The 22261-nt window shown below is 38.7% G+C and overlaps 1 protein-coding gene across 1 annotated transcript in view; it reads left to right on the top strand.

Moving 5' to 3' along the window:
• Window positions 1-22261, top strand: part of FLT1 (fms related receptor tyrosine kinase 1) — a 192897-nt gene that overhangs the window by 21592 nt on the left and 149044 nt on the right. The window contains exons 2-3 of the mRNA XM_069080287.1: window positions 2275-2371; window positions 3496-3722. Of these exons, the coding sequence (XP_068936388.1) occupies window positions 2275-2371; window positions 3496-3722 (324 nt within the window). The remainder of the gene's footprint in view (window positions 1-2274; window positions 2372-3495; window positions 3723-22261) is intronic.

Here is a 22261-nt window from a genome sequence, read left to right as displayed (position 1 = left end):
TGTACAAGTTGATATATTAAGGTAAAACAGTTTTTTCCCAAATTGGGGTGAACATATATAGATTTGCTTTCCCAAGATGCCTTTATTTTTAGGATCTATAGCTATTGAGTAATAGAAACAACTTAAGTTTTCTCATTTGTAAAAAATGGGTTAATAATTAAGGTTGTGTGAATCAAATTATATCTGTCAATAAGTCAGTCAATAAGTATTTATTAAATGCCTACAATGTGGCATGTAGTGTGCTCGAAGCTAGGGATACAAAGAAAAAAGTGAAATAATTTCTGCCCTCAAGGAGCATATGTTTAAATGGAGAAGCCAATATGTAAATAACTAGGTACATACAGGAAATATTTGGAGTCGATGGGAGGTAAACTCAGAGAAGAAAACATAAGCAACTGGGTAGACCAGAAGATGAGATTGGATCTGGCTGTTGAAGGAAGCCACTGAAGCAAAGAGATGAAGGTGAAGAGAGAGTGTTCAAGGACTAGGGGACAATCAGTGCAAAGGCCTGGAGATGGGAGATGTCATCTTATGTGAGAACCTATGCCAGAGGAACTGGACCATACAAAATGTGGAAGGAAGTGAAGTGTAAAAACACTTTGAAGGTAGGAAGAGGTCAGGTTATGAAAAACTTTAAAGAACAAACACAGGACTTCAGTAGGGAACCACTAGAGTTTATTGATCTAAGGGTGGAAAGGTGTGACATGGTCAGACATAGGCTTTAAAAAAATCACTTGGCAGCTGACCGAAGAACAGATTATGGTGAGTAAATACTTGAGATAGGGAGGTCAAGTGAAAGGCTATGGCAAGAAGTCTAGACACAAGGTGATGAGGATCTGAACCACAGTGGCAGTTGTATGAGTGGAGACAAGAGAAACTATATTGTGAGGACAAAACAGCAGGGTGTGGCAATAGATTGGATAAATAAGGTGAGTAAAATTGAGGAGTTTGGGATACTCCTGAGGATGCCAGCCTTGATAACTGGGAGAGATGATGGTGCCCTTGAATATAGGAAATTTTTAAGATGGGGGAAAGATGAGCTATGTATTGGACATGTTGAGTTTCAACTGCCTATTGGTTTTGAGATATCCAAGAGGCAGTTAGTGATGTGAGACTGGAATTCAAGAGAAAGGTTAAATATAATGGATAAATATAATATATAATTATATAAATATAATGGATAAATAGGTTTTCAGAGGACTGATAATTGAACCCAGAGGAACTGATGAGACAACCAAGTGATAGTATAGAGTGAAAGGAGAAATGGAGAAAAAAGGAGAGCATGATGCAGAGAAAGAACCAGAAAAGGATGCTGAGAAAGAGACAAATAGGAAAAGTTTCAGATGAGTGAGGTGTCATAAGAGCCCAGAGAGGGGAGACAATCCAGGAGGAGAAGGGGATCAACAGTATCAAAGTCTGCAGAGAAGTTAAGAAAGATGAGGATTGAGAAAAGGCCATTTGAAGCACCATCGGTAATTTTTGAGAGAAGAGCTTCAGTTAAATGGTGAATTCAGAAGCCAGATTGCAGAGTCCAGAAGTGAATACAAGAAAAGGAAGTGTGGAGGCAGAGAGTATTGATAGCTTTCTCAAGGAAAGTGTTTTGTAACTGTATGTGAAGCATTATTCAAATGTATTATTATAATTATACATCTACATGAATATTTAGTTTTTAAAAAAAATATATAGGCCTATAATTCCATTGGTATAGAAAGTTTCTGCTGGAGGAAATTCCATGATTTTGTAATATTAGATAATTTCCTGGTATAACATACAGCTTCACTGTGGTCACATAGCTAATATGTGTCAAAGGCAAAATTTGAATCCTGGTCTTCCTGACCCCAAGCATCCCCTACCTGGGATGCCAAGCTGTTACTTCTCATTTGGACATAAATAGCAGAGACAGAATTCAAGGCAAGTTTCTAAGAGATCTGCTTTCTACTCTGCCCTCAGCATAACATTCTGACTATCTGCTCTGTTTTGTAAAGCCCAGAACAATTAGGCCTTTTTGCTTCTAGAGTATATGGTGTCAAGTGACAGACAAAGAACTTTTCTGTTGTGGAAATAAATCATACCAAGAGAATAAAATACAAGAAAGGTCTCAGTCCTGTCAATTATTGCTACTACTGACTATTTGATCAACATAACTGGGGATCCTTATCTTAGAGAAAGATGAGGGGAATTCAAGATGAAAATTTGTTCTTTGGAATGAAGGTAGAACTGAAAGAAGAAGGTGGGGACAACTTAAAAATAATAATTTTTAATTCTTTTTTCCAGGATCCAGTTCAGGGTCAAAATTGAAAGGACCTGAACTAAGTTTAAAAGGCACACAATATGTCATTCAAGCAGACCAGACGTTATATCTTAAATGCAGGTGAGTGATGGGGTTGATTTGGGACACTGAATTAAGTACATACTGGTTCCAGTATTTCCTCTCCATGTCTATTCATTCCCTGGTACCATTTTGAATTAGTCTTTTAGGGAGGCATAGTGTGCTAAGTGATCCCCCAGTGTCCAAAAAAGATGAACGTTACTTCAAGAACACAAGTTCAGTTTAATTCAGTTCAATCCAATTTATTAAATATGCATTAAATGCCTACTATGAGAACAGGTCACTGGATCCAGCAATTAAGAAATAATTGGTAACCTTGGATAGAGCTGTTGCAATGAAGTATAAATATGGAAACCAGACTTCAAAGTGTTAAGGACAGGGAGATGAGGAAATGGAATTTAGATGCATAAAGATGGCTTTTTTCTTTTTTTAGGAGTTTGGCTATAGAAGAGAAGAGAGACTTGAGATAATAGCTTGAAGGGATAGCAGGGTCAAAGGAAGAATATTTGAATATAGAAGCAATCCGGGCATGTTCCTAGGCAACAGGGAAGGATTCAATAAAGAGAGATCTAAGTTCAGAGAGGAAGGGAACAATTAAGGCACAAATTCTTAGGAGATATAGGCAGGGCAAATTCTTAGGAGATATAGGCGGGACAAAGATCAAGGATCTAAGTAGAAGAGTTGGCTTTGGCAAGGAGAAGAGTTCAGCTCTTTCTCTGTGAATGGAGAAATGGAGAAGAGAATAAATAGGTGATTGTTCTGGGGGAATTTGAGGTGATGAATGGAAATATGAAGGCGTAACCAGATGGCATTTATTACTTTCATATAAAGTATGAGTCAGGATCCTCTGCTGAAAAGGAGAGAAAAGGGGAGGTATGGGGGCTTTGGAATGACAAGGTTTTGGTGTGTTAGTTTTTGGTTGTTGCTGTTTTTTTTTTTAATAGACTAAGGAGAAATCCACCCCCCAAATCTCTTTGACTCCTTATTTTAAGCATTGTTTTGAAACTTTTTTTAAAAAAATGTATTGCTTTTGTGTGAAAAGGAAGATTGCTACAATTAGAGAGGACCCTAAAATAGCGATTGGAATAAAATGAATAGTTGGGAACTAAGGCTGTGCCACAATACCCAGATGTAATTGTTTTTTGTTTCCTTATCTTTGATTGCAGGGGGGAAGTGGCCCATTCATGGTCTTTGCCTAAGACTGTGAGTAAAGAAAGCAAAAGACTGAGCATCACCACATCTGTCTGTGGGAGGAATGGTAAACAGTTCTGCAGCACTCTGACCTTGGCCAAGGCACAGGCCAATCACACAGGCTACTATAGTTGCAGATACTTATCAACACCTGTTTCAAAGAAAAAGAGAACAGAATCTACAATCTATATATTTATTAATGGTAAGAATGCCTCTTTTTAAGTGTTATTTGGCATTGCATACTAACTGGCCTCAAATTAAGCTTATGTCTTTAGAAATGGGGATATTTCTACTTGATGTGAATAAGATTAATGGAAATATCAAATATCATTGAAATGAGAACCCATAAAAAGCATTAGGGAATGATGGGATTGATTTCATCAATTTCCATAGATATTTTAAAAGGCTTAATGATCATTTTACACAATTTTCTCGAGGCCCAAATAGAAAATAAAATACCACTTAGAGCTACAATAGCATCCTATATGTGTCCATTCCTGTGTTTGACCCTAAAACAATTAGTTAAACGTTGTAACGCAAGCCTGTTACCTGTACAAATGTTTCCCTGACAACTTTGTCTCTGTTTTTATTTTGGAAAATCTAATATATGGTGTTGTTTGCTCTTAATTTAACACTGACCTTGAACTTTCTGACATATAACAAAATATATTCTGACGATGTCACTGACTTTCACGCTCAGTGGCTAACTACTAATCCCTGAAATGCCTTTCTAGATAATTAGCTAAAAGACAAAGAGGACCACTTTTTGTTGTTGTTCCCATTTTTTTTTAGATTTTATTGTTATTGATATTGGGCAAATTTAATTACACAATACAGAGAAAAACCAAAGAAATTAGTACATTGATTTTGTAGAGCCTGAAGAAGTACAAATTGACAAGTTTGGAGTGAAGGATTTATACTTGTCTTGCAGAAAGAGTGAGGAAACTCAGCTACTATAATTTCATGATTACTTAATGGGAGGGGGGATCACTGATATTCTCAGAGCTTGAGAACTAAAAAAATATATATATACTAAGCCCTTTGAACTTAGTAACCTTGTAGTAGAGATCTCAGGCATAGACAGTAGCCAAAACCAACCATCTGCACTGGTGGTACAGCTGCCCCATGTGAATCTTATCCCTTGTAAGCTAGCTTTGGAGAAGCACTGAGGAGTCAGTGGGGCCTGATTAAATACAAAAAAAGATTGGTACCTTTGATGGGATTCCCACCGACTCTCTGAAAAGTGACTTCCCTACAAGGGGATACACCACCTTTGACCATTTGTACACCTATTTCAAAGTTCTGTCAGCATCTTCCAGAACTCCTTTCTATGTGCAGCCCTTTTAGCCTTCCTATGTGAGGCAAGAGGGGGTTCCTACTTCAATTATTTGAAAATTACATTTATAATGAGAATTTTTGTTGTCCTGGGTTTGTACCTCTTTTCTTTCCACTTTTTAAAAAGAAAATTAAGAATGGACATTAATTAAAGGACTGGCCTAGAGTGGAAAACATCAGTGGAAAGCTTATTTTCTCGAATTTGAAAGACATGGAAGTCTGTGGGGAATAAGGTGGAAGCTATTCAAAAGCAAAGAGTCTGATTGAAGGAAAAAGAGAAGAGAGAAAGGTCAGAAGAGAGATAAATGGATTAGTGAAACCAATGGATACAAGCAAGATTGCTATGATGGATGCTATGTAGGGAGCTCTTTTGTGGAAGGGTTAAAAAAAGAAGTTTGGCAGGGCAATAATTTTATAATAAGGGTAACTAGGTGGTATAGTGGATAGAGTGCACGCCTGGAGTCAGGAAGACTCATCTTCATGAGTTCAAATCTGGCCTCAGACACCTGATAGTAGTGTGACCCTGGACAAGTCACTTAACCCTATTTGCCTCAGTTTCCTCATTTGTAAAATGACCTGGAGAAGAAGAAAATGGCAAACCACTCCAGTATCCTTGCCAAGAAAACTCCAAACGGGGTTGTGAAAGAGTCAGACATATTTGAAAAATGACTGACACAATTTTATAATAACAACTCACATTTTATAGCACTTTATGGTTTACAAAACATTTTCCCCATTCTCACCCTGTGAGGTAGGAAGTTTAAGTTTAAATATCTCTATCCTCCAAGAGGTCAGAATTACAGATCAGAGATGTTATGAATGATTCATGGTCACATACTAGTAAGTTTCAAAGCCAAGATCCAAAGCAAAACCTCTAGACACTGAATTCACAGAACTTTCCATTCAAAAATGGCTGCTGTTACTTACCTCCTGGTGCTCTTAATTTCCACCATAGCTATTCATACTCTCCTTTAATTATTTTTCTACCTGCTTCCTACACAGACATGCTTCAGCTGTCTTTTTTATAGTTGGATTTTTTTTTTTTGCTTTTTGGAGGGGGGAGGGCAGGGAAATTGGGGTTAAGTGACTTGCCCAAGGTCACATGGCTAACAAGTGTGTCAAGTGTCTGAGGTAGAATTTGAACTCAGGTGCTCTTGACTCCAGGACCAGTGCTCTATTCAGTGCACCACCTAGCCACCCCTTCAGCTGTCTTAATGGCCAATTAGGTTTGCTAAGTAGATTGTACTTTGTGCATTTTTCCAATGGGGCTAGCATCAGTGGTCCACTTTGACTGGAAGCTCTATCTCATAGTGTGGTATCATGATGAAATACTCAGTCTTTTTCATGGCGATTGCCAAATCCCACATGATGAAGTTGAAATCCAAGAGTAGGGAAATGGAGGGAAAGGCTATACAGATGATGATAGCTGTCCCTCTGTCTCTGTCAAAGAAGAGGTGTGGAAGAAAAGGTGTTTGGATGGAGAAAAAGACTCAGGATAAAGAGAAAAGATATTATCAAGAGGAGATGAATGATTCCAAAAAAAAAGAGAATAAGAACCATTAGTGGATTAGGGAAAGTCATACCATATTTTTATATTCAGCCCCATTCTCCTTGTCTAGTTACAAAACCCACTGTGCAGGATTACTGAAGCAAGAAGCCCTTCCCCCATTTCCCTCATATGGGAAAAGAAGAAAAATTCTTTCTCTAAGACCAATTCCAGAGAACTTCCTTCTAAATATAGAAAGGATGGGCAAGGGTATTGCCTCATTTGGACACACCCAGACTGCAGCTGGAAGTTCTCTCCTCCATCCCTCCAGTTACTCACATTTTTATGCTACATACGTGATCATTCCTGCGTACAACTTTGCCTCAGTCTAACTCATGGACTGGAGAACTGAAATGAGTGTAAATGACTTTTCTTTCATTCACCTTGCTTGGAAAATGTCATGTAAAGCGCTGTAAACCTTAAAGTGTTATATAAATGCCAGTTACTTAAAATTTTTTTCTAATACTTAACATATTTAACTTGTATTTGTATCACAGCACTTTTAGATGCATGTACTCCATGACTAAGCTTATAGAGAGTCCCAAAATAACAGTTCCAATAAAATGAATAGTTGGCATCTTGTACAACCCCTCCCCCAACCAAATAATAATTTCTTCACCAACCATAACATAATACAATAGATCTTTGAAACTCAAAGAGAATTTTTGAAAGTGTAAGATTTTGTCATATCACACAAGATAATACACTATTCACATTAATGGGACATTAGGATTAGAAGACAGTAAATCTGTGGCATAGAATATTGGCCAGGGAGTCAGGAGGATCTGGATTCTTATGCTGCTTCTAACTCTTTTTTTTTTTTAAAGCAATTGGGGTTAAGTAACTTGCTCAAGGTTACACGGCCAGTTATTTCTGGGTGTGGTGCTGAGTATCTGAGCCCAGATTTGATCCCCAGATCTTCCTGACACTGGAGCCGGTGTTCTTACTCACTGAGCCACCTGGCCGCCCCTAAGCAATTGGGATTAAGTAACTTGCTCAAGGTTACACGGCCAGGTGTTTCTGGGTGGATGCTAAGTGTATGAGCCCAGGATTTGATCCCCAGGTTATCCCGACACCAGAGCCGGTGCTCTTACTCGCTGTGCTACCTGGCCGCCCGTGCCTCTAACTCTTACTATGTGACCTGGGATAAGTCATTTAACCATTCGGAGCCTAAGTTTTAACATTGACAAAATGGGGTTAATAATAATATATATGTATGTATGTATGTGTGTATATATGTGTATATATATATATACATATACATATATATATATATATATACACATAAAATAGGGGTGGCTAGGTGGCACAGTGAATAGAGCACCAGCCCTGGAGTCAGGAGGACCTGAGTTCAAATCTGGCTCAGATACTTAACACTTACTAGCTGTGTGACCGTGAGCAAGTCACTTAACCCCAATTGCCCTGCCTTCCCCCCCTCCAAAAAAATTATATGTGATATTGACCTTTCAAATGCTGTGAAGCTCAAATGAGGTAATGTATGTAAAATGTTTTGCAAATTTAAAGTGTTATGTCTTTGACAGTTATTATTTACCCACTTCATAGTGTTCAATTTGTTGTTGATTTGTTTTAGCTGTGTCCAGCTTTTCATGACTTGTCCAGGGTCATGCAGCTAATTAGTGTCTGAGGTCAGATTTGAATTCAGGTCTTCCCAACTTCAGGTCCAGTACTCTAACTGCTTTGCCACCTAGCTCTTTAGCACACAGTAGGCACTTGTTAAATGTTTCAACAGCTGTGATAGAGACTAGGAATCTAACATGAGTTCCCAACGCTGTGGTTGTTTGGTCATTTCAATTGAATCCAATGCTTTGTGACTCCATTGGGGGTTTTCTTGGCAGAGATCATGGATTGCTTTGCCATTTCCTTCCCCAGCTTATTTTATGAATTAGGAAAATGAGGCAAACAGGGCCAAGAGACTTGCCCAGGGTCATATAACTAGTAAGTGTCTGAAGCCAGATTTCACCTCAGGTAGATGAATCTCCCTGACTCCAGGCCTGGTGCTCTATCCATTGGACTACCTGGCTGCCCATAGTGCTCAATACTATACTACTATACTATTATGAAATACATAATGATTATCGGGTACAATAGAAGCAACCTGGGGAAAAATACTAAATGAGGAACATTATAAAGTAATAAGATAAATTTTAAAAATAAAACTTTATAAGCGAGTTGCTAGCTGTTGTTTTCAATGATAGTAGCCTTATTGGAATGACTTTTCTACAGAACACTGTTTTGAATGGATAAATTTGGGGCATTTAGGGGGAACAATGGATTCAGCACTAGACCTGGATCCAGAAAGACTGGAGTTCAAATCTGGGTTCAGACACTTGCTAGTTGTGTAGTAACTTAACCTCTATTTGTTTCAATCCACTGAAGAAAGAAATGGCAAAACACTCCAGTATGTCTGCGAAGAAAATACCAAATGGAGTCACAAAGAGTCTGACATGACTGAACAGCAACAGCAAAAATGTAATGTAGTAGAAAGAGCATTGGGCTTAGAAAAATGAAGATCTGGGTTTGAATCCTCCCTCAGATACTAGTTGTGTGAACCTGGGCATATCACTTAGCCTCTACCTGCCAGTTTCCCCCTTCTGTTAAATGAAGAAGTTGGATTAGATGAACTCTGAAGACTCTTCCAGTTTTGTCTATGATCCTGAATTAATGGTTCTGCAGCAGTGAGTATATCCTATGAATTTCAGGGTTTCACTGAAATGAGCCTGGTAACAAGGGGTGTGACTATAACATATTAGGATTTCACAGCTGGAAGTGATTTTAATTATAATCTTGTCCCTGCGTTTGACAGATGAGGAAATGAGGCCCAGAGGCATTGCACTTATTTCCCATCACAAAGTGAATCTCTGCTAGTGCTGTGACTGGGATCCAGCTCCGTCCAGTGGACAGAGTGCTGATATTGGAGTGAGGAAAGCCTGTTGTCAAATCCTGCCTCCGGTACTTACTGGCAGTGTGACCCAGGCCGGGTCACCTCACTTCCCTATTCCTGTTTTTTCATCTATAAAACAAGGGAGCTAAAACAAGGCTCTAAATCTATGATCCTATGAACCTCAAGTTGGCTTGCTATTCATTCATGTAAACCATTCTAAGGGATCAATATGCTGCATGGAAATGTATGATCATTTTATATGTGGACCATATGAATCCAGTGTTTTATGGAGCTTTAACTCCTAATTTCTAATTTCAGTATTCCTTATTGAATCAAAAAAACCTCTTCAGGTAGGAAGCAGGGACTTATTTATGAATGTAGTTCCTATATTATGATTTCCAGGTTGGTTTTCTAGGCTTCATTGGCGCTACTTGAGCAATAATAAACAATGCCAGTCAAATGACAGGTTTGGATCCTGTTGCCAGCAATTTTCTTTTCTCCTACACTACAGTGCACATTGTCTTCTCAATAAATATTTGATTGATTTGTCATTGCATTTAGATTATTTCCTCTCCTGGAAACTATTTTTGAAAAGGAAAATTAATTTTATGAGCTGTGATTAAGTATGTATTTTAAAAAAACTACATAGGAAGCTCGTCTGTTTTCTTTCTCTTAAGTAATCATTCTCTGTTGCTCTTCCCTTAAATTGTTTTGTCTCCGAGTTTATGAATGTGAATATATCAAAGCATTTTCACAGCAGGCTAAATTTCTCTGCATTGTGTCTCCCACATGTATAAACCTGATGATATTTATATAACAACTTAATTTAAGGTTGAAATGGTACTGTATGCACTGAAACTATGGCCAGAAACTACAGAAAAACAAGGGAAAAATTCGCCATCAGCAAATACTGAGGGCAATCTTAATTATTAAAAATATCTGGCTTTAACTACAGATAAGTACATGTTTTTCTCTATGGAACCATGGATTATATTGATGTTGAGTTTTAAAACATCTCAAACTTTTTTTTCTTTTCTTAAATACGATAAAATTGTTCTTCTATTTTGTACAAAATCTGTTAATTTTTTTTTTTTTAGTTCCTAGTTTTGGTGGAGGGAACAAAGTCAAGAAGTGGAAAACTTTGTGTTATCTTTTGTTTTAGTCAGCTTCCCATTAGCTCCACATAGATAAGCTGTGTGCTTCTTTCCTCTGTTGGAGACAGTCCCAAACGAAGGAATAGTTGGTACTCTATTTATGTAGCGAGTAGATGGTTGTTGGTCTTTATATAGGAAAATACCACCAACTGAGGGTATTTAACTGGGGAACCCCCTGCCGAAGGATGCTCCGAGTTCATTTGCATGCCTTTATTTGGGATTAGGTGGGAATGGAAAGTATCCCTTCCCTACCAGGATGCATATGTAGCTTTAGCTGTTTTGTGGCTTTTTGAAACACACCCACGTGTTTCCCAAAGATGTGCTTCCCTCAAAGTAGGTTTAGCCCTAAGGAAAAATGCAAGTGAAGTCTAATCTGTTGTATTCTATTCAGTTTGTGCTAATACAAAATCAGCCAATTTATCAATCAACAAATGTTTGCTGTTCCTCTACTTTCTGCAGGGTAATGTGTTGGCTAGTGCAGAAGACAAGGAGCATTATTATAGAGCCTAATAATGAAGTTTAAAAGAGCTCTGATAGTTGTAGAATCCTAACTATCAGGAAAGACTGTATTTAATGAGTTTTATGAAGATGTGGAAATTCACAGATTTAATGGATGGCATACACCTGCATCTATATAAATACATATATCCACACACGTGTGTGTTGTGTATACATGCACATATACATTTATTCACATATACATACTCATACATGTGCATGTATATCTGTCTATCTTTCTATCTATCTGTCTATTTATCTATCTATCTATAACTGCTGGCTGAGGCACACAATAAATGCATGCCTACTACAAATCAAGACAACTTAGCTCATCAATTTTGTGATATGAATGCAGCATTGCAAAGTAATGATTGTAGAAACCTAGCATTTTTGTAGGACCATATGATGGCATCAATGTATTTTCTCCTGTGGAACTTAAAATTTGAATAGACAATTTACAGTGCCCTGTATCTCTCATGAGAGTCAGCTTAGCTTGGTGGATAAAGAAAGGACTGTTCTCAAGATCTGCGTTCAAGTCCTATCTTGAACACATACTAGCAGAGTGACCAAGTGAAAATCACTTAAGCTCTCAGTGCCTCAGGCAACTCAGCATGATGAAAAATTACACAGTTGCCTCTGTGTGTGTGTGTGTGTGTGTGTTCCACACCAGGAGTGTTCCATACCAGTAAAATCACAGGTTTAGACCCCCACCTGCTCAAGAAAAACTGAATTTTGCCTGTAGTACAGTGGACATTATCTACTCCTTAAGTACTTGATTTATTGATTGATTTGTCAAAGCATTAAGATTATAGATCAGGATGAAATGAAAAGAATAAGCAAATGTGCACATTTACTGTGAGAAGTCTAGTGGTTTTAATATTCTTTTCCCCTTTAGTGAGTTGAAGGTCACTTACCATATGTAAATATGCTCAGGATCAGAACTATTCATTCAGAGCTGAAAAGGAGGTGTTAATGTTTTGGCTTGTTTGGCTGACCTGTCAGACACACTGCATTATGCAATGTTATTAATGCAGATGGGCAGGGAGAACTTTGCATGACTGAAAGGACTTCCAAAGCTTCTAGAAATTTTCAACAGTGTCATTGTTTTGTGAAGAGAAACTTTGAAGTGAAAACATTGGTTTTATTCATGGGAAATTCCTTAGAAGGAAAAACAGTCTAAAAAAGTTTACATTTTGTGGGAAGAAAAAATTAACACACACACACACACACAAACACACACCCTCCAAACTTGTAGCCTCACTGGTTAGATGAATTTCTTGTAATTGGGTTACCTCATAATTCTCTAAAGCTTTGAGGCTTTAATGGCCTCCTTGTTTCTTCCTTGCAATCAATTTCCAAAGTTTACCCATTAAAAAAAAAAAGTGGTGTTTTCATACACTCATTTTCTTTCTCTTGGTCAGTCTCCTTCTCATAGTAGTCCCTAATTATTCATTTGAGCAATTTCTCTCATTCTTTGCTCTTCTTTTCTGCCTTCTATAATGCTTTTCTCCCAACTCTGTTTTCCAGTGAGAACAAATTCCCAAAACTATTAGATATGGAATTGTCCAAGATCACCTACTCTATTAACCACTAGATTGAATAAGAAAATGAATTAATGAATTTACCTGTGGGTGAGAAAGAAGGTGAAGCCATTTGGGAAAATATTTGCTAAGTTTCTCTTCTCTAAATGGAAAGTTGTGAAGACTGGCTGCCTCAGGGAGTTTCAGTTTAGAGGCACAGGGCATGTGATAGACTGTTTCTTAAATGGCAGCAGCTGGAGGAACAAATCAGAATTTGCAGAATTCTGTCTCCTGTAGCCTGAGAGCTGGGAATTTTCTGGTCTTGCATTGTACATAGCTTTATCTAGACACAGAAAAGAAAAAATATATGTTTTCTCCTTGGAAGTTTTACTGTTTTCTGGGAGCAGTCTGCTCAGTTTCCTTCATCCAGCAGGACAATACCAAGAAACTGGGAAGTTCAATCAAGTGCCAAGAAGTAGGGAGGTCCAGTTGGATGCAAGAGGGCAGGAGAAACAGTGCTGTCCAGGACAAAGAACTCTAAATTGGGGGTCAGAAGACCTAGGTTTAAATTATAGTTCTGACAGTGGCTACATTTATGACCTTCAACAATATAAGTCATGTCACCACTCTTCTGCTATTAGATGACTAAGAGTTTCCTACCTTCTCCAAATTTATGATCCTAAGTGATGAATGAGGTCCAGTCAAATGCCAAAGCAAGTCCAATCGGGTGCTGAGAGGATAGTGAGGTCCAATCAAGTACTGAAAATAGGCAGGTCCAATCAGGAGCATTGCTGCATGTAGTATATAGTCTACCCAGAGGTGGTTGAATTAAATAACATAACTCAGTTATTTTTGGTAGAGGCTAAGGATTTTCCCTATTCTTTGTCAAAGATATTATTAGAAAGATATGTTTAACTTCTATTCATTTTTTTTGCTTTTTGTTTTTTGGAGGGCAGTTGGGGTTAAGTGACTTTCCCAAGGTCACACGACTAGTTTTTGTGTTAAGTGTCTGAGGATAGATTTGAACTCAGGTCCTCCTGACTCTAGTGCCAGTGCTCTATTCACTGCACCACCTAGCCACCCCTTCTTCTATTCATTTTTGTACTGTTCTTCAGAAAACAGATAAAATATTTCCTTCTAGGGTTCAGAATATATGGTTACCAAATTGTTGCTGGGAACTCCAAAATTAATTTTGTGGAGAGGCTTTTTGAACAACCCAGACCTTTCCTTCCTTGCTCTGGGTACCTGCATTTGGTTCTGACTGCCTTTGTCTCTCTCATTGTCACTCTGTCTCTGTTTCTGTCTGTCTGTCTGTCTGTCTCTCTCTCTCTTTCTGTGTCTGTCTCTCTGTGTCTCTCTGTCTCTGTCTCTCCCTCTGTCTCCCTGCCTCCCTCCTCCCTTTTTTTCCTCCCTTTCTCTCTGTCTGCCATGTGTTGTCACTTGTAGTCTTGTCACTGATAGATCTGCTTTGATGAGAAAGAGATTCCAGTGCTGGGTGGGCCCCCAGCAGTCCAGACAGAATGGCCAGAACATGGAGAAGAGAAGTCTGGCTGTCTAACTTTATCTTTTTCAGGGACATGAAATATGGCTTCAGTTTTTTCAAGCCCTCTTAATTTGGTTCCATTTTATGACAGACCTCTTTGAACCTTGTCTGCCAGAGAAATCTTGACTGTAGGTTCATAAGATAATTAATTTGTAACTTAAAAAGACCTGAGAGGTTGGCAGCATGGGACAATGGAAGGAGTCCTGAATTTCACAGCAGAGAACCTGGGTTCAACTCCTGGCTGTCACTACCTGTGTGACTTTGAGTAAGTCATTTAGTATCTCTAAGCTTCAGTTTTTGCAACTGTAAAATGAAGGGGATGAATGAGGTAATTTTGAAGGTTCCTTCCATTGCCCATTTATGATCCAATGTTTTAAGTCCAAGCTTCTATTTTACAGCTGAGGAAACTGAGTCCCAGAGAGGCAAAGTAAATAGCCTGAGGTCACATAGAATAGCAGAGATGGGGAAAAGGCTTAAGTGACACCAAGTCAGAAACCAGGTGTTTTGGGGTGGACTGACTGGAAGTCAGGAACCTTGGCAAGTCCTCCTCTTCAGTCCCTGCTTCAGAGGTTTGTGTTCACACAGTTCATCCCTAGAATTTTATTATTTTTTTATTTTTGCCCCTGCCAGGTCTTCTGGCCACTCCCTATTAGAGGACTTAATGGCACTCCCAGGGCTCCATTCTGTCGACTTTGAGTGTGCAAACCTGACAAGGCAATATTGATAATCCATGCCACTAACAGCACAGTTAAGGACCCCATGCCACTTAACAGACCTCATGTAAATGTGGATACTAAATAAAAGAAACATAGTGTTGAAATAGGCATGCAAAGTGAAACAGAAAGATTGTGTATAGGGGATTGAAGTCTAATCTTCAAATTCTGAACACAGGGATGAAGTCTGAATGAAAGAAAATTAAGCATATTATCTCTCCCCCACCCCCGCCATGTAAGATGGTGTCAGATGGGAAATGTGAAAGGTATTTAATACAAAATACTTTTAAAAGTCTGAAGAATGTTTTGATGTGTTTGTAGATAAAATAAATGGGGAAATTTTCCAAAAAGGAGAAGGAAAGAGAAATACTTTAAATTTGGAAAAATGCTATAGGTTTCTGATGCTTCGTAATTTTATTTTGGGCAAAATGTTATTTGGCAGGGAAAGAAAATGTCCTTCTGGTTTAATGATGAAAAGGCATTGGCTATTTGGAATTTTTTTTTCTTAGCTAACCAATAGTGCTACTCACAGCCAACACCATCAGAGAGCAGAAGTCATTCATTAATACACATTTATTGAGCACCTGAAGACTACAAAGCTTCAGGGAATACAGAATTGATCTAGTAGAGGGATCTCTGCCCTTCAGGAGGAGTGTACAGTCTATCAAGGGCAATACGATGTGCACACATGTAACCCCAATGGCAGGTGTTGCCATATGTGATATGTTATGAGTGGTGCAAAGTGCTGAAGGGGTTCAAAGAAGGAAATGATCATCTTAATGATTGCTTCTATGATCCTGTGATCTAGTCCAAGCTTCTCATTTACAGCTGAGGAAACCAGAGAAGTAAAGTGATTTAGCCAACTTCAAAGGTAGCAAATGGCAATACTGAGATTTAAATAATAAAAGAGGTTTAAGTGAGACCGAGACTGATCAGTAAAGATTTCAGAAGGGAGACTGCATTTGAATTTGGCCTTGAAGGATTTTTACAGGTTAATATGGGGGAAGGGCAAATCTAAGTAGAGTGAGACATGAAAAAGGGATGAAGGCAGTGAAACAGCATATGTTCAGGAGACAGTGAGTATTCCAGTTTGTCTGTAACACAGGGTCCATGTAAGGGAGGAGTGAGAGGTAAGACTGGGAAAGTAAGAAGGGGTCAAATTTTGGGAAAGCTTGAAATCTAAACAGAGGCAGAAAAACTGTTATAGCAGAAAATGGAGTGGGAGGGTGATTGTAACAGGAAATAAGCATCCATTGTAGCTTCTTGAGCAAGGGAGTGATATAGTGAAAGCATAAGGGATATTAATATAGCATTGAGAGTACTACATGATAGCATGCAATGATAAGGACCTGAAGTAGGATGTTGGTATTGATTGGGATTAGAAAGGAAGAGAAAAATTTAAGAAATTGTATAAAATAATATGTATTGATGTTTTTTGTCTATTTATACATTTATACAAGTGTATATTGTTTTCTTTTATATATGAAAATAAAGATACTATAGCATTGCTTTAAAAATGTAGGTTGTAATTGGCCATCTGTCTTTCCATTTTACATATATGTAAAGACTATGTTTACTGGCAACTGTCTTTTTTTTTTCTGCTTTTTGGAGGGGGGAAGGTAGGGCAATTGGGGTTAAGTGACTTGCCCAAGGTCACATGGCTAGTTTTTGTGTTAAGTGTCTGAGGCCGGATTTGAACTCAGGTTCTCCTGACTCCGAGGCCCATGCTCTCACTGTGCCACCTAGCCACCTCCAACTGTCTTTTTCTAACCTGTCCTCTGTCTGCTCTGAAACGAAGCTAGAGGATCTGGGTTCGAATCTCAACTCCACTGCTACCTTTATGACCTTAGGCAAGTCTCTTGACCTCCCTGAGCCTCAGTTTCTCATCTGTAAAATCATGTAATTGGGTCAGTGAAACTCTCCAGTTCTAAATGCTGTGTCCTAGAACCTGAGTGCATTTGTTCAACATAAACCTAATGCTTTCTGGTAGACACTATTCATATTGTCACTGTACAGGACTTGGCCACATGGCAGGTCACTCTGCCATTGTTTTTACTACCAGTCCCTATATTATGACTTCATATAAAACTTAAAATGGTGCCTTACTCTGTCCTTTTAGAGTGTTTCTTTAGTCTAGTCTAGTCCTAGATTTACCCACCATCATGCAGTTTCTGGTTGATATTCCTGTCCTCTGTGCTAAGACTGGGCTATGGAAAACATTGCTTCAGTCTAGGTAACTTGGCTGCTTCATTCTTCATCGCCATCTCCCTAGGTCATATGAAGCATATGGCTCCTAAGTGATACTAATGAAAGTAATCATGCAGTCCAAAGAGGTGTCTGTGGTGGACACAAGCATCCATGCTATTATTTGGGAGCTTGCTCTTCTGCGTTGGCACCACTATAAACATTAACTCTAGAGTTAGGAGTCCTAAATGAGAGAAATAATTATTAATAACCAATTACTAATGGGAGGAGAAGGAAATCCAGCTTTTTTCCCCCTTTCTATTTCTTCATTTGCTTACTAGGTCAAGGCAACCTCTGAATGACAAAGCTGATGATGAGATTGGTTTCAACCTTGGGTGGGACCCCACCCAACTGGCAAAGCTTAGTTCTGATTAAAGGGTATAGACTGTCTTATCTAGGTGGAATTCTTACCCCACCAGTTCTTTAAGACCTGCTAGAGCTTTTGTTCCATGGGATATTCTTTAACAGCAACTATGCCTCCAATGACATAATAAACACCTTGTATTTAAACAGGGTATTCCAAAAGTCTTCATGCAGTTTTAAGCTATTAAACTAAAGCCTAAGTAATTAATGAAAGCTGATATTTTTCAAACTTACTATTTGCTATTAAAACTCAAACCTGCACAGAGACTTTTGGGACATTGTGTATAAATACCTCTAGTGTTTACAGAAAACTTTTGCAGAAATTCTAACTTGATCTTTGTAGCAATCCTGTCTGAGATTACATACATAGCTGGACTAGTGAGAATCAGGAGTCAGCTGCTGGTCCTCTGACTCAAGAGCCAATAATACTCTTTCCATTATGTCCTGCTGCCTGGGGTGTTCTAGATTCCTCCTCATCCTAGTCACCCTCTACTTGATGTGTCCAAACTTGTTAATTTAATTTTAAACTGTGGTGCCCAGAATGGAGCACAATGCTTCAGATGTGGTCTGACCAGTCCCAAATGCAATGGAAATATTACCTCCTTCGTTCCAAACTCATACTTTTATAAATACAACCCAAAGTTGCATTAGTCTTTTTGGCAGCTCCCTCACACAATCAATGAGGTTGCAAGTCAATGAAAACTTCTATGTCTTTTTCATAAAGATTGCTGTCTTAAGAGGTATCAGGTATTTAGCAAATTAGGGTGGGATTAGAAAACAGAAAACAGTCTCCACTCTGCAGTTTAGAGCTTTCTCTCAAGAATCTTTGGAGAGATGTCCTTGCCAAAGCCAAAGCCAACATTCCCTTGATGCCATCCTTTTTCTTGTTCCTCCAGTCTTTGGGCTATGTTAATTCACTGATTCCTTTCCTATTGCCTACAAACATTTCCTGTCCTTTTAGAGTTTCTTTAGTTACCCCCTGCACATACTTATTCAGTTCATTTGTTTCTACTGAAGCATGAGATTTTATATTTGCCTTTATTACATTTCATATTCTTAGTGAAAATATGCAGTTTAAAGCAGAGAACTTTTTGGATCCTGCTTCTCTTGTCAAGGGAATCTGCAGTTTTCATCAGCATACTCCCTCCATTTTCATCCAAGTTGCTGATTAAACATATTGAACGCAACAGAGTCAAAAGCGTGCCATGCCATGTGAGGCTGCTCTTTCCTCCTATGTTGATATTAATCTATTAGATCCTTTGGGTCTAGTCATTCAACCAGCTACCAATGCATCAAACTATACTAGGATCTGTCCCAAATATCTCCATCTTTTCTGCAAGGAAATCATGAGTCACTTCTGCTTCAGCAACTAGTTGGGATTAGCACAATGGCAACATGGATATGCCACGTACTTCATCAGGCTTGGGGTAAAGGTGGAGAAAGTTTTGCAAGGGGGGAAATGGAGAGCTTTGTTTTTATTTTTGTGTTGGTCCTACCTTCCCCACTCTTCTTTCTTTCACCCTTCTTTCCTTTCTTCTTATCTCCCACCCTTCTTCTCTCCCTCCTCTCCCTCTTTCCCTTCCTTCCTTCCTTCTTTCTTCTTTCCTTCCTTCCTTTCTTTCCTTCCTTCTTTCTTTCTTTCATTCTTTCTTTCTTTCTTTCTTCCTTTCTTTCTTCTTTTCTTTCTTTCTTTCTTTCTTTCTTTCTTTCTTTCTTCATTTTTCCTTTCCTTCCTTCCTTTTTTCCCTTTCTTCTTTCTTTCTTCTTTCCTACCTTCCTTCCTTTCTTTCTCTTTTCCTTCCTTCCATAACTAAAATGGTTCCTCATTTCTCATTTCCTACCACATCAACATCTCTGTCTGGTTTTGTCTGTCTATTGTCACACAGCTAATAAGTAGTGAAGCCAGGAAAAACTCATTTTTAAGGGTAGGGAAGAACAGGAAATGTTTGTAGGCAATAGGAAAGGAGTCAGTGAATTAACATAGCCTGAAGACTGGAGGAACAAGAAAAAGGATGGCATCAAGGGAATGTTGACTTTGGCTTTGGCAAGAAGGACATCTCTTCAAAGATTCTTGAGAGAAAGCTCTCAACTCTGCAGAGTGGAGACTGTTTTCTGTTTTCTGATCCCACCCTAATTTGCCAAATACCTGATACCTCTTAATATTCACCTTCTGCTCCATCAAGGCTAGTCTCCTCTGATGTTTTCACCAGTCATGTTCTATAGGCCCTTGTCCATATTGTCTCCTCCACTTGGAGTACCCTACCTTCTCAAATCCTACCCAGTCTCAACTTCTTCTTAAAGCCTTCAACCACTTGTGAACATGCTATTCTCTTCTTTCTCTGAGTCCTATTGGTATTGGAGTCTTGCCAGCCAGTTTAGCACTCCTCTGCTGTCTAATCAGTCGACACATATTAATCTGTTGCCATATCCTAAACTGACTCTTCAGGTCAGGGACCTCTTATCGTTCTTCACATTTTCCAAAACAACTAGTATAGTTCTGGCACATAGTAGGTATTCAATCAATATCTGTTCATTAACTGATCATTCTAAATCACTCCATAAGTAGGGGCATGTGTTATAATGTACAAAACACTAAACGAGTTAAAGAGAACTTTTTCTGGCTTCACTATTTATCAGCTGTGTGATAACAGGCATGTCCTCCAACCTCTCTGAGTTTTCTTTTCTTCATCCATAAGACCAGCATAATACTACCACCCTCTTAGGGGTTTTGCAAGCAAGGCACTTGGTAAATCTTCAGTTGCTACATAAATGGGGATTGTTGTTATTGCTGTTGCTGTTGTTATTGTTACTGTTATTATTAAGTCAATTTAGCCAAGGAAAAGAAGTACATTATAAGGGTAAAAAAAAAAAAAAGCAGTGGTAGAAAGGAAGCCATGAGTGGAAACAAGCTAAAGAAGAAGAGAATGATTTCCTCTCTTATTCTTTTTTCCTACATTTCTTCTGTTCCTCTTTCTCATAATCTAAGTAGGTATTGTCAGCAGAGCCCTGGAGTTCTAGGAAGCTCTTTGTTGTTGTTCAGTCATTCAGTCATGTCTGACATTTTGTGTCCCCACAGACCATACTGTCAATGGGATTTCCTTGGCAAAGATACTAAAGTGGCTTGCCATTTCCTTCTCCAGGGGATTACAGCAACCAGAAGTTGAGTGACATGCCCAGAGTCACACAGTTAGTAAGCATCTGAGGTCGGATTTTAATTCAGGTTTTCCTGACATGGAGTCAGGGAAGACTCATCTTCCTGAGTTCAAATCCTACCTCAGACACTAGCTGTGTGACCCTGGGCAAATCATTTAACCTTGTTTGCCTCAGTTTCCTCAACTGTAAAATGAACTAGAGAAGGAAATGGCAAACCACTCTAGTATCTTTGCCAAGAAAACTCCAAAAGGGGTCATGAAGAATCAGATATGACTGAAATGTCTGAGTAATAACAATATGTTGCATATATATATATATAGCTGTTTACATGTTGTCTATACTACCCAGGGTTTAGCGCTTTCTCTCAAAAATCTTTGAAGAGATGCCCCCCTTTTTTTTTTTTGCCTTTTTGGAGGGTAATTGGGGTTAAGTAACTTGCCCGAGGTTACACAGCTAGTTTTTTTGTGTGGGTGTTAAGTGTCTGAGGCTGGAACTGAACTTGGGTCCTCCTGACTCTGGGGCCGGTGCTTTACTCACTGCACCACCTAGCCGCTCCAAGAGATGCCCCCTTTTTATTTTTTTAAAGCAATTGGGGTTAAGTAACTTGCTTAAGGTTACACGGCCAATTATTTCTGGGTGTGGTGCTAAGTATCTGAGCCTGGATTTGATCCCCAGGTCATCCCGACACTGGGGCTGGTACTCTTACTCACTGTGCTACCTGGCCGCCCCAAGAGATGCCCTTCTTGCTAAAGCCAAACATGCCCTGTTCTTCTCTACTCTTAAAATAAATAAAATAAAACTTCACTTGACATTATCATCACCATAAGCCATTTTCCTATAGCTCTCCTACCTTGAAAACTAAATATTTAGGAAAATTATCCTATACTTCTTGTTTCCACTTCCACTTCTCACTCTCAGTTTTCAATACCTTTGCAATCTGGCTTCCAGTTCCACCAACTGAAACTTCCCTCTGCCAGATTAGCCGTGGTTCTTAATAGCTAATTCTAATGACTTTTCCTCAGCCCTCATCCTTCTTGACCTCCCTACAACTTTAGATTCTGTTGACTACCTTCTTCTCCTAGACATGGGTTTTCATGACAGTACTCGCTCCTAGTTTTCCTTCTACTCATTTTAACCCTCTTCAGTCTCCTTTCCTTGTCACCATCCATGTCTGTCCCTCTATGTTTGGTTATTGACCATGACCATATCTCTACCAGCCTTCTTTCCTTTCTCTCCACATTCTCTTTCTTAGTGATTCAGTCTGCAACTCTGGATTAAGTTATCATCAATGCAAATAACTCTCATCTATCTCCTGAGGTTTAGACCCTCATTTCCAATTGTCCACTGAACAGTTTCATCGGGGTGTTCTTTAGGCATCTAAAGTTCAGTATATCCAAACAAAACTCATTGGCCCCTACCTAAATCCAGCCTTCTTTCTAATAGCACTATTTCTTGCAAGGGCACCAGCATTTTCCCAAGCATTCAAGTTCACAACCTCAGAATCATACTTGACTTAAATGTTTCTGAATAGTTGTAGAACTGAGTCTTATAATCTCAATAAATCAATAGACTTTTCAAAATAAATAGTAATGATTCTGTTGTAACATTTTTAAGCTCATATTTCAAGAATAGTCTTGTCTAAATCAATTTAAAATCCTTCATTTTGCATCTATGTGCAGATAATGTTAGATACTATGTAGACAGGATTCAATAGACCAGTCTTTGAGGGTTTATACTCTGAGAATTCCTTCATCTGGGTACTTCTGTCTT

This window comes from Petaurus breviceps, unplaced genomic scaffold (genome assembly GCF_028583685.1).
Source record: "Petaurus breviceps papuanus isolate PSGF00001 unplaced genomic scaffold, PetGlider_PUasm1.0 91133, whole genome shotgun sequence".
NCBI lineage: Eukaryota > Metazoa > Chordata > Mammalia > Diprotodontia > Petauridae > Petaurus > Petaurus breviceps.
This window is presented reverse-complemented; position numbering and strand designations above follow the sequence as displayed.